General features: G+C 55.6%; 1 protein-coding gene across 1 annotated transcript in view; it reads left to right on the top strand.

Annotated features, from left to right (window-relative positions):
* Nucleotides 1-1,145: 1,145 nt before the first annotated feature.
* ZFPM1 (zinc finger protein, FOG family member 1) overlaps nt 1,146-14,860 on the top strand; it is a 39,965-nt gene continuing 26,250 nt past the window's right edge. The window contains exon 1 of the mRNA XM_074158195.1: nt 1,146-1,287. Within this exon, the coding sequence (XP_074014296.1) occupies nt 1,146-1,287 (142 nt within the window). The remainder of the gene's footprint in view (nt 1,288-14,860) is intronic.

The raw sequence follows: 14,860 nt of genomic DNA, 5'->3' as shown, positions 1-14,860 counted from the left end.
TTTACCGCACCAAACCGGTACTGTCCGAGTGCCCTCAACGGTATCACTTCTAAACTATCTTACTGTATTGAGTTAGTGGCTATATAGGTATCCGCTTTTTACTATGCAGTTACTGGTGCTATTCTTCTTTTGTAATGTGAATACAGACTTCCTTGATTGAGAAATAAAAGGGAACCATTAGGAAGTAGCTGTTACCTGTAAAATAAAACGAAGCAGGAAAAAAAAAAATTTAAAAAAATCCAATTTTAGGGGGAAAAAAATCCTGTATGCTGGTACTCCATAGTGTCAAAAAGGTTATGTCACGTTAAATGAGCACGTTATACAACCGAACTTTTGAATCTGGAAAGAAATCTCAGGTGCAAACGAGGACGTGGAAGATAACTAAATACTATTGATAATACTCCCAAGTCAAGGAGGTGAAGTAATGCACTGATGTGATATGAACAGTCAGAGTACTTTGCGTCTGTCCTGCAATTATTATTTTTGTTTTGTTTTAGATTTAAAAGGAAAAAAAAAAAAGAGGCTTTATTCTGTTAATATGTATCTTTACAATTCTTTGTATTGTATAAAAATATTGTAGGTAAATTACCTTGGGTGCAATGTGTTCTGTCAAAAGTTTTTATTTTGATATTTTGTCAGAGAAGCAGAGAGAGAGCAGGAAACGCCGTTTTATGATGTTGTATGTGTGCTTTTAAAGTGCCTCTTTAATATTGTTAAATAAAGTATGAGATGAAAATATGGGGCGGTACTGTAAAATCATACATGATTAATCTTTTCAAATATATTCCAATATTTTCACAGAAATTTCCTGTCTGCGTGATGTCTGTGGGATGTTCCTCCTTGATTGTGTCCCGTACCCTGCGGTCCCCGTGGTTCCCTCCTCCCACCCACATCTCTAACCAAATGATGATTTTTCTAATTGACAGCAGGCTGCTCTGTACCTCTTCATAGTGTCCTCTGTAAAGTGGCCACAGGAGGACATTGGTGCAGCTGCCATCACCTTGCAATCATTTGCAAAGCAGTGGAGCTTCTCAATGGTGAAGATGCTCATCCATCTTCTCTTCCCCACTGCATCTTGCCTGACTCCTACTCATGGAACGGGTGTCTCCTCCCAGGAGGGCGGAAAAAAGCCCACTGTGATAGTGATGGCCCCATTTAGTCATCACCAGCTGGTGATGGTGGTGGGCCAGTTTGGTCATCATCAATTGGTGACGGTGATGGTCCAGTTTGGTCATCAGCAGTTTGTCCTCAAGCTGACCTCTGCCGGCACAGCGCTGAGGTCTGAAGGTAGGAGGCTGACACAAAGCCGGGCATATTATATTCTTTAATTACTGTTGCAATCATAACATTTAAACGCTGTCAATGAGAGATAGCTCCTAACCGCAGGCTAGAATCCTTGCCACTTGGGGCTTGTAACTAAAACTGCAGGATTAATTTGATTAATTGATAGAATTATTTTCCAAACTACTCTTTTGTTTATGGAGGCTTAAAATGCTTGCCGCCTGCACCCTCCTGGTGTGTTGCAGAGTGGAGATAAAGTGGCTGAAAATAATTAGTATGGCTTAATTTAGGGAAAAAAATAACCTCAAAAGAATTTTGCAGAAAATTTAAGGCAGCACATTTTACTTTGTTTTGGCAGGAAATATTATGGAGCTGGAAATGGGACTTTTATGTTTTTCCCTCTACTATATTTCACCAGGGCTGCAAACCTACAGGGCAGAGGAGTATTTCATGCCTGGTTGTTACTGTAGCTCTCCCACACCTCCAGATTCATAACCTGGGCACCTGGAAATGAAGTCCCCTGGGAGCCACAGGTTTGCTGCAGGGGATGGGATGTATCCTGGTCCCTGAGCAGGTAGGGGGACACCGTCCTAAAGCAGCACCCACCTTATTGCAGCACGAGCCACGAGTGATGCTTGCCTCGGGTACCGCTCCCCCCCCCCGAATGCTGCTCCCCAGGGAGATGCTAGCATCATCCCTTCAGCTCTGAAGGCTGAAATATTTAATTCTTCCCTTTTCCCTCTAAGTGAGAGCGGGGTTTTTATTCCCCCATCCTCTCCCACCTGCTCTCACTCACATCCCCTTCCCGCAATCTCAGTGCCTGCCAAGCGGATGACACCCCCCACCCCGTCCATCAGCTCCCCTCAGCTCCGGAAAGCCCCCAGTTTTGCTGAGTCCCGCATTATCCAGCAGCACTTGACACTTGGAAGATTGCGGGCCCCTGTCAACGTAATTCCAGCGAGGAAGGCAAAGCCGAGCAGCTTCTCCTGGCTGCAGATTAACTTGCTGCTCAGCGGGTGCCAGCGGCATGGGGGGGCACCCACATGTCCGTGGGTCCCAGAGCTGCACCCTCCGGGATGCGCGGCTGGTCTGCACCATCCTCATCCCAACCCACACCCTTCACAGCTGGAAACAGCCCTGCAGCCGGCCCCAGGGGGGTGCAGGTTGGCTGGGTCTGAACTGAGGGTGCCTGGTGTTCCACCGGGGATTTCTTGGCTTCTTGCCACCACCCTAAATTCTCCTCAAGCTGTTGTTTGCTCTTCCAGCCCCCCCAAATCTAACTGGCCTTTCTTCTCAGCTGCACACCCAAGTTTCTGTGCTTTAAGCCTCTTTATCCCTGGAGGATAACGGGATCCACCACGGTTGTCACGCAGCTAGCAGGGGCTAAAGATTTATAATTTTTTTTCTTGCTCTTGAGTCAAATCTGGCCATTCCTTGCACAGCAAGAATTTAAACCCTGGCTCCCACATCCCCCTGGCCATATGTGCATGATGGGAGCCACACATACCCATGGGCTCCTGCATCCCTCATGCTGAATTGCCTTCAGGCAGGGAAACCCCAAGCCAGGGCGGTTGCGGGGTGCAGGGACGGCAGATTTGGGGGAGCTGGGGAGATAATGCAGGAGCCATGCACCCACCCAGGGGCTGCAGTACTGCCAGCAGTGATGCCCGTCAAGCCGCAGCCTAGTTTTGCTACCTGATCCCCAGGGATGGGGGATCAGTCCTTTTGTGAGTCGGAGCATCACCCCTATAGCAGGAGATCAATAGCAGAGGGGGAGAAATAAGCACTGAGAAATCCCAGCCTTGCATCTGGGGCACAGGGACCGTTGATCCACTGGGCTCCAGCAGCATCCAGCAGCATTTTGCATCCTTTGTTTTAACCCAAAAAACCTTCATGCTGCCACCGCAGCTCCTGGGAGCCCTGAATCCAGCAGCATCATCTCTGCACGGGACATGCCCAAGCTGTGGAGGGACAAGCCCAAGCTGTGCCCAAGCCATGCCCAAGCCGCGGCGGGCCATGGGCTGCCGGCAGCTGCCTAGGGCTGAGCAGCAGGCAGGTGACAAGTGGCACCCGGGGCCAGGTTCTCTTGCCGGTAGGTGGCAGGGCCCTTCCGCAGCGCACCCAGCCCTGCGGGTCCCAGCCTGCCCGCAGGCAGGGGAAGCGAGGTGCCATTCCTCTCTCTTGGGACAAAAGGAAAAAAAAAAAAACCAAAAAAAACCACCCCTAAAACATGACTTTTTGCAGCTGGAAATAGCTGTTTCTGCAGCCTTGGCAGAGCACTGCCAGGGGATGGTGCCAACAGCTGGGGCAGCCCGTGGTCCCACAGACACCCAAAGCCCCTCGGGGTGCTCAGCGCAGCACCCAGCATCACCACCACCTGCCCCTCGCCCGTGAAATATGGCCGAGGCAGCGCCTCAGCTTTTCCCATTTACATTCCTCTGCCGACACCTCCTCTCCCTGCGTCTCTAATAATATCACCCCAGATTAATTGGCACTAATACAAATGTACACAGCTCCATAAAAAGATGTCACCTCGCTCACAATGGGGGAAACGGCTGCTCGCGCATTATCTCTGCTCTGCAGGCGTGTAATTCACTCCTCGGGAAAACACGCTATTTATTCTGTTACCCTATAACAATCTCTCTGCAAACACAACAGGATCGGGGGGATGGGGGCGGGGGGGGAGGAACACCCCACCATGCTGTTGTCACCAGCACTGCGTTGGTTGTCCCAATGCAGGGGCACCCGTGGGTCCCCTGCCTGGTGAGGTGGGATGGGCAGGGTGATGGGGCAGGGAGATGCAGGGGCTTGGGGACATCCCCGCAGCAGGGATCCAGCCCTTGGCCCGGAGTTGTTTGATGTGACTGCAAATTCTCAGGCCTGGGGTGGGGGGGGGGATATAAGAGGCTTTGGGATAGTGCCAAAAAGCTAATTAAAAGGACACTGGCAAGGAATGTGCAAGGGGAAGGACTGCAACCTGTTTCCTCCCCCGTAGCTGGGCTTCCCTCCCCGGGCAGGGCTGCACACTGGTGTTCAGCACCCAAAGGCTCAGTTGAGGCTTTTTTAACTTCTTATGGCATGGGTGAGATGCAGCCCCCTAAAGGGTGTGACAGTGACCGGGGTCGGTCCCCTCGGGCCCTCAAAGGACACTGCTGCTGCTTCTTCTAGCACAAAAAGCCTGTTCCTTTCCAGGGAGAGGAAATTTGGGCGCCTTGTTTGTATCCGCTCCCCACCCCGCCAGGTCCATGCAATTCTTGGTGTTGCATTTAATTAAATTATTTATCTCATTGTTCTCGACATAAGCAAACATGCCGGGTAAATGACACTGGTGCTGTGAGTGGTGATGGTGGGCGATGCCGTGGATGTGCGCAAAGGAACCGGCTGGGTCTGCAGCGCTGCACCAGTCCCCAACTCCAGAACACCTGCAGCCATGCTGGGGTTGGGGGGGAGAAGGGGAGATGGAGACCCCCCCGAAAGTGGCAGAGCGGCACCTCCATCACCTGATGGAGACAGCACCCATGACGGCTGATGCAAAGCAGAGGCCACTCAAGTCTCCTTGGCTGGACCCTGCGCAGCCACCGCTTGGTTTCATCACGACCGTGAGTGGTGGCAGGGAAGGGAAAGGCTCTGGAAGCAGAGCTGCTGCCCTGGGGTGTGTCCGTCTCCAGGGGGGCTGCGCGTTGGGGCCAAACGAGGTGAAAAATACCATCAGGATTGGTTGGGGGGGGGGGAACAGCTGGCCAAGTTTTGGGGGGGGGAGAGCAAAGCCTTGTCCTCAGCAGCATCTCCCTTCCTCAATGGGTGGTTGGGTTTTTGTTGTGGTTTTTTTTTTCTCCCCTGGAACTCTTCTTAATTCCTAACTTAATTTCTTTTGACATCCTCATTGCCGGCTTGACCTCTTTACTGGAATCATGTGCTGCTTAAAACTCATTATCCCACCATTGAAACAGGAAGTTAATTAAAAACCCTTTAAAAAGAGAAAGAGAGAGAGGCGGAAAAAAAAAAAAAAAGAAGAAAAAAGCACACCCCATGTCCAGGGATAGATGGGGAGGGGACACGGCCAAGCCGCTGTGTCATGTCCCCACAGCCCACCAGCCCCCCCACCCCCCGCCCCCCCCCATTCCCCCACTGATCCCAAAATTGCATCTCTAACTGGGAAGCACAAGCCATCCCCACTGGCAACACCACCACCCCGGAGACAAGGCCAGGTTTGGCAGAAATGGCTATTTTTCACAGCAGGAATGTTCTCATCATGGACCCCAAATACAAACAGCTCCCGTTTCTCCCACAATTAGCCCCAAAATCACCACCTGGATGCACGCTCACAGGAAGAACTGGCTCATGTGGCTGGGATGATGCCAAGGGGGACCCAGCACCCACACAATGGCCCTAGTGTGCCCTGGGGTGTTCCCCCCACCCCGAGATGGAGTCAGTGTGACGCTGGAAGGCACAAGAGGGACTTTTTGGCCCGTCCATCTACAGACGTGGGATTTTAAGAGGGGTTTGGGATCCCAAAGAGAGGCCCTGGGGACACCATGGAAGGATTTGGGGGGGGCCACAGCAGGGTTTGAGGACCTCCAAAGGGTGAGCTGGGACCCCAGTGGGGTCAGGGGGGAATGATGTCCCAGAAGGGGGAGTTGGTGGCCATCTGGGAGTTTAGGACTTACCAGAGAGGGCGTGAGGGTCCAAAGTGTGATTGGAACCCCAAAGGGGAAGGGCTGGGGTCCCAAAGGAGGGACTTAAGAACCTTAAATGGGAGTTGCGGTCCCAAGGGAGGGTCTTGGGGACCCCGAGAGGGAACTGGAGTCCCAAAGGAGTGGGTTGGGGACCCCAAAGTGGGAGTTGGATCCCAAAGGAGGGGCTTGGAGACCCCAAGAGGGCGCTGGGGACACGCGGGAAGGGTTGGGGACCCCAAGAAGAGGGGCAGGACCCCAAAGAGGTGAGGGTCAGAGTCCCGAGGCAGGGGGCTGGCGGCCTCACGGGGGGCGTGGGGACGCCAGACTGGGGCTGGGGACAGGCGGGATGTTTCGGGGGATCACAGCGGGGGGAGCCCACCGACCTCCAGCACCCATCGCTCCCCCGGGGGGGCACCGCCCCCTTCCCCGCCCCAGCGCCCCCTCCCTTCCCTCCCCGCGGCCGCTCCTCCCCTCCCCGCCCCGCCCCGCCCCTCCCGGCCCCGCCCCGCGCCGCCGCGGCGGCGGCAGCCGGCTACGCCATCCGGTGGGCGGGGCCGCCGAGGGGGGCGGCGGCCTATGGGCGGCCGCGGCGGCGCGCGGCGGGGGCAGGCCCCGCCCCCGTGGAACGTTCCGCGGGTTTGATCGGCCGCGGCGCCCCATTGAGAAAAACCCGCGGCGGCGGCGGCGGCGGCTCCGCTCCGCCGCGTACGGCCCGGCCCGCCCCGGCCCCGGCCCCGGCCCCGGCCTGGCAGCGCGGGCGGGCGGGCGGGCATGCGAGCAGCCGGGGGCCCGCCCGCCGCCACCCACCTGCCGCCCGCCCAGCCGCCAGCCGGGGCGCCGGGCTCGCCCCCCGCCGAGCGATGTCCAGGAGGAAACAGAGCAACCCCCGGCAGATCAAACGTGAGTCCTCGCTACCGGCACATACATCACACACACCCCCCCCCCCCCCCGCGCTGCCGCCAGCTCCCCCATTTTGTACTACACGCCACCCCGCTTATTTTTTTTTTTGCACCACCCCTCTCGGCGGCAGCACTCCCGCCCCCGGTGGGCCGTGCGCCCCCCCCCCACTTTCCCCGGTACTCCCTCTGCGCTCCGGTACCCACCCGGGACGGCCGCGGTGGTTGCCCGTTCCCGCTACCGGCCGCTCGCTTTGGTCTCTGGCCCCGCCGCCTCCCCGTCCCCACCGCCTCCCCCCTCCCACCCCCCCCGCCAGCGCCGTGGCTCCGGTACCGGCTCCCGATGGGGGCGCCGATAAGGCTTTAAAATATTCCGTTCTACAAGTCCCGTCCTGATAACATCGCTCTGTCGGGACGGCCTGAAATTGTGATCTTATCTCCCCCGTCTGCCTCCCATCCAGCGCCGTGAGCTGGGGCGAGGGGCTCCCCGACACCCCCCTCCCCGGGGCTCTCCAAACCACCCCAGGGGTTCCCCAGCCCTGCCAGCAGCTCCTCGCCCCGGGTACGGCACCCTCGCCCTGCCAGGGGCTCCACTTTCCGCACGGGGACCCCCCCCCCCACTCGCAATGGGTGCCGCCGGACGTGGCATGCCATCGTCCCTGCTGGCCGCCATCGTCCCCGCTGACCGCCCTGGCCTCAACCTGTCACCCTGCCCGGTTCCCCCCCACTGCCCACTCCTGTTTTGCACCCCAGCCCAGGCAGGGATGGGGTGATAACACCCTGGGCTGACAGCGGGAGGGACCACCGTGGGGTACCATGGGACTTTGGCCACCATCCATGTCTCCCCTCACCGATACACCATTTCCAGAGGGTCACGCTCCCCATGATCCAACCCATAGGCCGGGATCTGGTTTCGGTCTGGCGGGAATGTGTCGGCTGTGCTGAGAAATTCTGCAAAGTGCTGGAAGTTTTTCGGTGACAGGCTTAGCTCGGCTTTTCTCCCTTCCTCTCTGATGTGTGTGGGGTTTTTTTTTTTTTTTCTTTTCTTTCCCCCTCGAGTCGATGGAAGCTGGCGATAAGAGGGAGATGGGAGGATAAGGAAGGCTGGCCACCATGTGATAATCTAACTTTATCTTTCTCTTGAAATAATTGCAAGGCTGAGTTGCACCTACCTGTTTCCCTGCCTGGGGTGATTGCTCTGGTGATAAAGCTCAGCTAGACTTTTACCCGGGTAGAGTTAAAAATAGTCCCTGCTGCCTCCTTTTTTTTTTTTTTTGGTGATAATTTTCTCCTTTAGCTTTATCCAACTTCCGCGGCTTTATTTCGGCAAAAAGCCCGGCTGCCCGGTGATCCCTCCCTGGGTAACTCCAGCTCATTAAACCGGGAGCGTTAAGACTGAAGCGAGCGGTAGCGTCGCAGCCACCAAAATAACGATGCTGATGTGAGCGATAGCTGCGTGCGTGGGGGACACGCCGATGGCGGGATGCCTGTTCGGTGCCGGCACCCACCGATGTGGACCTTGGGAGGGGGGAAAAATGGGGCTGGATGAGGCCGTGGCAGCTTGGCCGGGCGAAGGCAGCTTCTATCTCCTTCCTCTGCTGCTTTTCTGCAGAGATGTGAAGAAATGATAAAGTGGGAGGCTGATCTCAGGCCGCCGGCGATGGCCAAAACTGATTAAAAGCTGAAAGCTTGGAACCCTTCCTGTATGTGTCAACATGAAAACAGTCATTAGAGGCGGCGAGTGCGGCGAGAGCGCCTTGCCGCTGCCTCCAACAGCTCTCCCCGCCGAGGGAAGGTATGCATGAATCAGGGCTCCGGTAACCAGACTCCTCTCGTGTACAGACCGGACCTGTTTCCACAAAGTCTATCCTTTTTTATCATCTCGGCTGGAGCATTAAAAACCTCCTCCAGATTGGTATCTGCTGATTTTTATTTTCCTGGGTGACGCTATGTTCTCGCTCTGGCTTCGTCTCTTGCTGGGTTTGGGGTTTTGTTGTTGTGTTTTTTTGTTGGTTTTTTTTTTTTTTTTTTTTTTTAGAGCTCGATGCGATGCGCAGATAGGCTCGCAGGGGAGATCGCCGGGAGAGCGGGCGATCGCCAAAAGCGATAAGACAAAGATCAGACACCGGACTATATTTAACCGGCTGCTTTAACCTTCTTCTTCCTCTTCTTCTTCTTCTTTGCTTTTTGGGCTGAAGTGATGCAGTGATGGAGTGGGACGGGGGTACCAGCAGTGCGGGGTCCCTCCAAGCCCCCTGCCCCCCCAGCCCCGGGAGCCCCTGCTCTGCCCGGTGGCACGCGGTGGTGAGGCTTTGAAAGCTGATTGCATCCAGATGGTGGCTTCCGATAGCAGAGAAAGCACACGGAGCATTTCTTTATTTATTTAATTTTGCAGGGTACCTGCCCAGGGGAGACAGTTGCATTTCACCCCCCACTCCATCCCTGGCTGTAAAACCCAGCAACCTCCCTGCAGCTGCCGCTGCTTTATAGGGGTTGGGGTGGGGGGGGGTTTTTGTGTGTGTTTTGTTTTTTGTTTTTTGTTTTTTTTTTTTTTATTTCTGTCTTTTGTTCTGCTGGTAGATAGATGTGAGGGGCTGATAGAGAGCAGGAGCTGATCTCCAACCCAGATAGCCTGTTATATTTATTAACTTCAAACATGGGAGTGCGGGCAGACAGCTGATGAGCGAGGCTGCTGGCAGCTGCCTGTGCGTGCACTCACAGCGCCGGGTCTTCCGATGGGGGAAGCTGATAAGCGGGAGATTGATCTCGTCTTGCTGATGTGCCTCTCCCTCTGTTGTTGTTCTAATATATATATATATTTATTTTTTTTTCTCTTTTGAAATTAACTGGAAACGAACACTTTTGTAGTAGTTTCAGGGGCCTGCTTGTGGTTTTTTTTCTTTGCTTTTCTTTTCTTTTTTTTTTTTTTCCTTTTCCCTTTCTATTCTGCTTTCAGCTACAGTAGATCTGAGCTGCCGATAAGCGCTGAGGCCCGATCTCCATCCTGATAGAGATTGCCAGGGGAGATAAGGACCACTTATCTCTCCCCACCAGACCGGAGCAGGATTCGCTACAACAACAAACACAGCAAAGAGGGGCAAAAGGGCTCCAACAATTTGTTCCATTGCAAATGTGATTAACGCAGGCGCTTTAATTATCTGATGGGGGGGGGGACGACACAGCTGCATATGTGTTTTTATTTCTCAAGGTGTTTTCTGCCCCCCCCACCCCCCTGTGTGCTCTGCGAGACAAGCTGGGCTGAGAAGCTGAGCTCTCCCCGGTGCCTGTTATCAGCTGCAGATGTTGCATTAGTTTGATGAGAGCTTTGACTTTCTTTTTTGATTGTTATCTCCCATTCTGCTCCACGGAGCAAACGCATGGGCTGTGGCGGTGGGGAGGGGGGTGGGTCGGTGGTGGCGAAAGCACTGTCGTATTTTTGCGTGTGGATTTTCTGTAATTGTTATTAGATGGTGTTAGATAGCGAGTGTGATCTGTGCTGTTAAACCCTGCCACCCCTTGATGGGGTGGTTTGGGTTGGGTGTTTTTTTGGGGTTAGTTTTTTGGTTTTTTTTTTTTCCCTTTCTTCTTTTGCAAGCTTACCTGCTCCCCAGTCCCGTGTGGGCTCCGTGATGGTGCCAGGCAGGGAGTCCTGGTGCCGAGCAGGGGGTCCTGGTGCCAGCCAGACCGTGGGAGCCACACTTCCCGGGAGCTTGGAAAATTGCATTTCTTGTAAAGATGACAGTGGCCAACCCGGCATCTATTTTTAGCGGTGGCAGCGTGGTGAGCCGGTGGCGTGGGATGCTCCCGACACGCCTCCTGCCCGTTCTTCTCCCGCTCCCTTTGCTCGCTGAGTCGCTCCTTTCCTTTCAGGCTGTGCAGGTGACTAACTGCCTCCGCTTGCTTTTTGGTTTTCTCTCCGCACCACCTCCCCACCCCCCTGCCTCTCTGATGCTGCTGCACTTTTCCATCGCTGCCAGCCGCTGTGCCTCAGTTTCCCCATCTGCGCCTGCCAGGGAAGGGATGCTCCGGGCCAGGGTGGGCAGTGGGGTGTCTGGGGAGGTGTGTTACCCCGGGCTGCTCTGCTGGGTGGGGAGGGTTTGCTGCCTGCTCCCCAGGGAGGACCTGGGGATGAGCTGGGTACAGGCAGGGCCTCCCGGCTCTCCTCCCAAAACCGGTATTTTCTGTGCCTCCTTGGGGGCTGCCTCGGTTTTGCAGCCCCCCTGTGCTTGGCCCTGCTCCTGGCATCCTGGGGGTGGCATCCCTGTGTCCCACATGTCTGCTACTCCCACTGGCACTGCCTACCAACCCCTCCCGTCTTGTGCAAACCGCCCCGAAGGCATTTGCCAGGCTTGACTCAGTGGCATCTTGAAGTGGCGGCTCCTCAGTGCTGGCAGCAAAGCCCCATGGCACATCTGCCTCCGCAGCGGCTCTGCCCACCCCAGAAGCTGCTGGTATCTTGGGATGTGCCATGGGCAGCATCTGGGGCTCCTGGAGGCGAGGACCCATTGTGGTCACTGCAGGGTGGGATGGGGCAAGGAGCTGGCAGTGCTGCGGTGCTGGTGGGACACAGCCCACCATGGTGAGCTCTCCGGGCTGTCGCCAGCCATTTCCCACCAATAACTTGGCAGCGCTGCAGGAAAGACAGTCTCCTGCTCGGTGTGGGATTTAGACCAGCTGCAGGTGATGCTAGAAGAAGTTTCTCTCCTCTTCCATGGCCAGCGGTCCAGGCGTGAGCATCACTGCGGGCCTTGCATCTGGTGGCTGAGGGGACAGCTTGCCTCAACCTCTCTCTGGAGCAATATATCCATTTCCAGGGCTCTGGGCTGCCCCATGCTCTGCCGGCCACAGGATGTGTTGTGGCTGTCCCACTCTGTGAGCCCGTTTTGTGACCTCGCTGGGTGTTTATCTCCAGGTTGGTTCTTCCCGGCCATCCCCTTCTCCGCATCGGGCAGGAAGGATGTGTGCGGGATGCTCGGAGGGCAAGTGCCAGATCCAGGCTGGCCACAGCCATGCGTGGGGCACCCAGCGGCACGGCAAAACCTGTTCTGCCGAGAGCCCCGGCGCACGTCGCTGCCGGCGGCCACGGGGCGGGAAGGCAGCGCTGGCAGCCGCGCCGGCGAGGGAGGCTACGGCGGCTTTGGCAGGCGGCTGCTTCTAGGGCCCGTGGGCGCTGGGGTTGGGTTGGTTTGTGTCTGCTGCTGCTCTTCGACCTCCCACACCCCCGCAGGACACCCCCATGCCACCCCTTCCCCGGGTACCCTGAGCAGCATGGAGCTGTGGTGATGCCCGCACTGCAGGGACCGTCTCTGACATCCCACGCCACATCGGGAAAGCCACCTCCGGCTGGGATTTATGGCTCTGGCTCTGAACTTATGCAGTTGGGCAAGGTTTTATTTTCCATTGTGAATCACAAGGCCACCTAGCCAGCTCCAGGTTCTCCTTATGCCAAGTTGTGAGCCGGCCAGTTCGGCAATCAGGGCTTGGGAAGAAAGCTGTCCTTTCCCTATAGGTGTTGCAGCAGGTTGCGCAAGGAGATAGTGCCATGGCGCAGGTGATCTGTGGTTCCTGGAGAGGGGCATCCCATCCCTGGGGACCCATCGGAGCCACCCAGCCATGGCAGCATCTCAAAGACAACATGGCATCAAGTCACCAGGGGGCTAAGTCCTCCAGCGTCACCATGTCCACCATCTGCAGCATCCCCGGGGCACTCCTTGCCATACAGCACTCCCAGCCCCATGCCGGCCATGGGGTTGATGCCACCCTCATCCCTGGGAAAGGAAGGGACAGCGCTGCCCAAACTGGGACCGGCAGGGCTGTCACAGCCTGGGGTCGGTGCCGCTGTGCCCTGCTTGATGGTGGTGGATTTGGGGTCAAATACACCCATTCTGGGGAAGGGAAGAGGATGTTTTCCATGCATGTTGTCCATCCTATTGCAAAAAACTCCCCATGATTTGCCTTGGAAAACGCTGACTGGGGCAACGTTGCAGAGAGAAAACCAGCCCAGACCTTCCATAGCAGTGCAGCCAGGTGCTGGGACATGAGGCTGCCCGGCAAGAGGGATGTGAACGGTCCCAAGCATGGGTCAGAGCAACTGGGGTGACGGTAGGAGCGGAGAAACCTTATGCTTTTAAGATTTCTTTATTGAAGAGGAAAAAGTGGAAAACACCTCTCTGCCAGCCCCGCATCGCACTCTGGCTCTGCGAGTCCTGTGGCTGCACCAAGGACATGGATTTTTCTTGCTGGGGGAAGAAGAAATCGGCTCCCTGTGGTCGGAGAAGAGCAGGAGTGGGAGCAGGAGGCCAATCTCTCTTTTTTTCTTTTTTTTTTTTTTTCTTTTTTTTCTTTTTTTTTCTTTTTTTTTTTTCTGCGACGTGTCCCATGACTGTTTTTGTTGCCTGACTCAGGGCTTTTGGATGTTCTGGCTTGGCCAGGCTGCTGTCCTGCCGCTTATTTTATCAGGAAAGTTCAAGTGTTTCGGGGGTAATACAGTTCCCTCTTCCGATGGCTGCCCGGCAAAGGCTCCGCATTGTTCCTCCAGCAACATGTTTTTTTGGAAGGGATGAAATGCCGAAAGGAATGTAACTGCTGACCTTGGGCTGCAGTGGGGTTAAGGAGTGTGTGCCTATGAGTCACTCCAGATAAGAGCCTTCCACGGCTTTTTTTCCTCCAAAATAATTCTTTATCTCCTCTTTCTCACATCAACATATTTTCTTGACATCTCCCATTCGATAGCGCGTGGAGGAAATGTGCTCCTCTAATTTGTTCATCTGATGAAATATAGATGCATTGTTTTCTCTTGTCCTTGGCAAGCCGGGGGTCATGGCCCCGCGATTTGGGGATGTGCGGTGGGATTGATGCCCGGAGCTTTGGGAACGGGCTTAGGGGATGGTGCCTGGGGTTTTGGGGATGCTCATGGGGGTCGGTCAGTACCTGGGATGCGCAGGAAGATGCCCAAGCAGGAGAGCATCACCCCGCGCATCACCAGCTCAGGGGACCGCGGGGAGGAAAAGCTGCTCTTAGTTTCCCCCCCTGCTCCGCCGGGAAGTTCAGCCGCTCGCTCGCTTCTCCGTCTCCCAGCCGAGGCCTCTCATGCTACTTCCAGCTCCTATGATAATGCGGAAAGTTGAACTGGCCCCATTACTGCGCTGCGATGGTTGCCTTGATAACGCCCCGATAATGGCAGCGATAGCGGCAGCTCGGTAGCCAATGGCTCTGCCGCTCCTCCCATTAACATTCCCCACCACGGACCGGCTCGGAGCTGCCTATCTGCTCTCCATTTCCACTCCTCCGCTAGATAAGAATGGAAATACTGACTTCATAGCTCACTGATTAAAGTGTCTGGATTTCTTGATAATACACAGATAAATTATGTTTTTCAAAAAGAAGGTAGGGAAGGGAGTACGAGGGGAGGGAAAAACCTCCAGTCCGTTTTTATTATTTTTTTTTTTCCCTTCCCTCTTTCTGGCCATGCCCTGTGCGTTGGGGTTTTTCTGCTCCAAAATGCCAGCCTGTGCCCGGGGCTGGCACTGGGAAGGGAGAGTCCTGTGTGGTGGCCTCAGGGCAAGGGGTTGCGGTGGGCAAAGAATTCTTGGGAGCCATGTGGATGGGTTGTATGGCACGTGTGGTCACGTCCCTGCACTGGGATGGAGATGCTGTCCTCGGACACCAGGGACCCACTTCCATTGTGGGGATGTTTGGCTTCGCCGGCTGCAGCAATGCCACATGGCTGTGGCACATGGTCGGGATCCCAGTGCCAGCTGTGGCATCTCACGTGGCCTCTGGCTGTCCCCAGGGACCAGCAGCCGGCTGGTGGGGCGCAGGGATGCTCGGCAGGCATCTGCATTTCTACACCTGTCTCCTACCTGAGCCTCACTAGATTTGCTGCAGGAAGCTGCCTGGTCCAATGGGTTGCTTTGAGTCCAGCTTCATCCTGCTAGCCATCCAGGCTTAAAGGTGGTCAAACCGTCATGCCCGGTGGCCTCAAACAAGGCTGGGTGATGGGACCAG

Source organism: Numenius arquata, chromosome 13 (genome assembly GCF_964106895.1).
Source record: "Numenius arquata chromosome 13, bNumArq3.hap1.1, whole genome shotgun sequence".
Taxonomy (NCBI): Eukaryota; Metazoa; Chordata; class Aves; order Charadriiformes; family Scolopacidae; genus Numenius; species Numenius arquata.
This window is presented reverse-complemented; position numbering and strand designations above follow the sequence as displayed.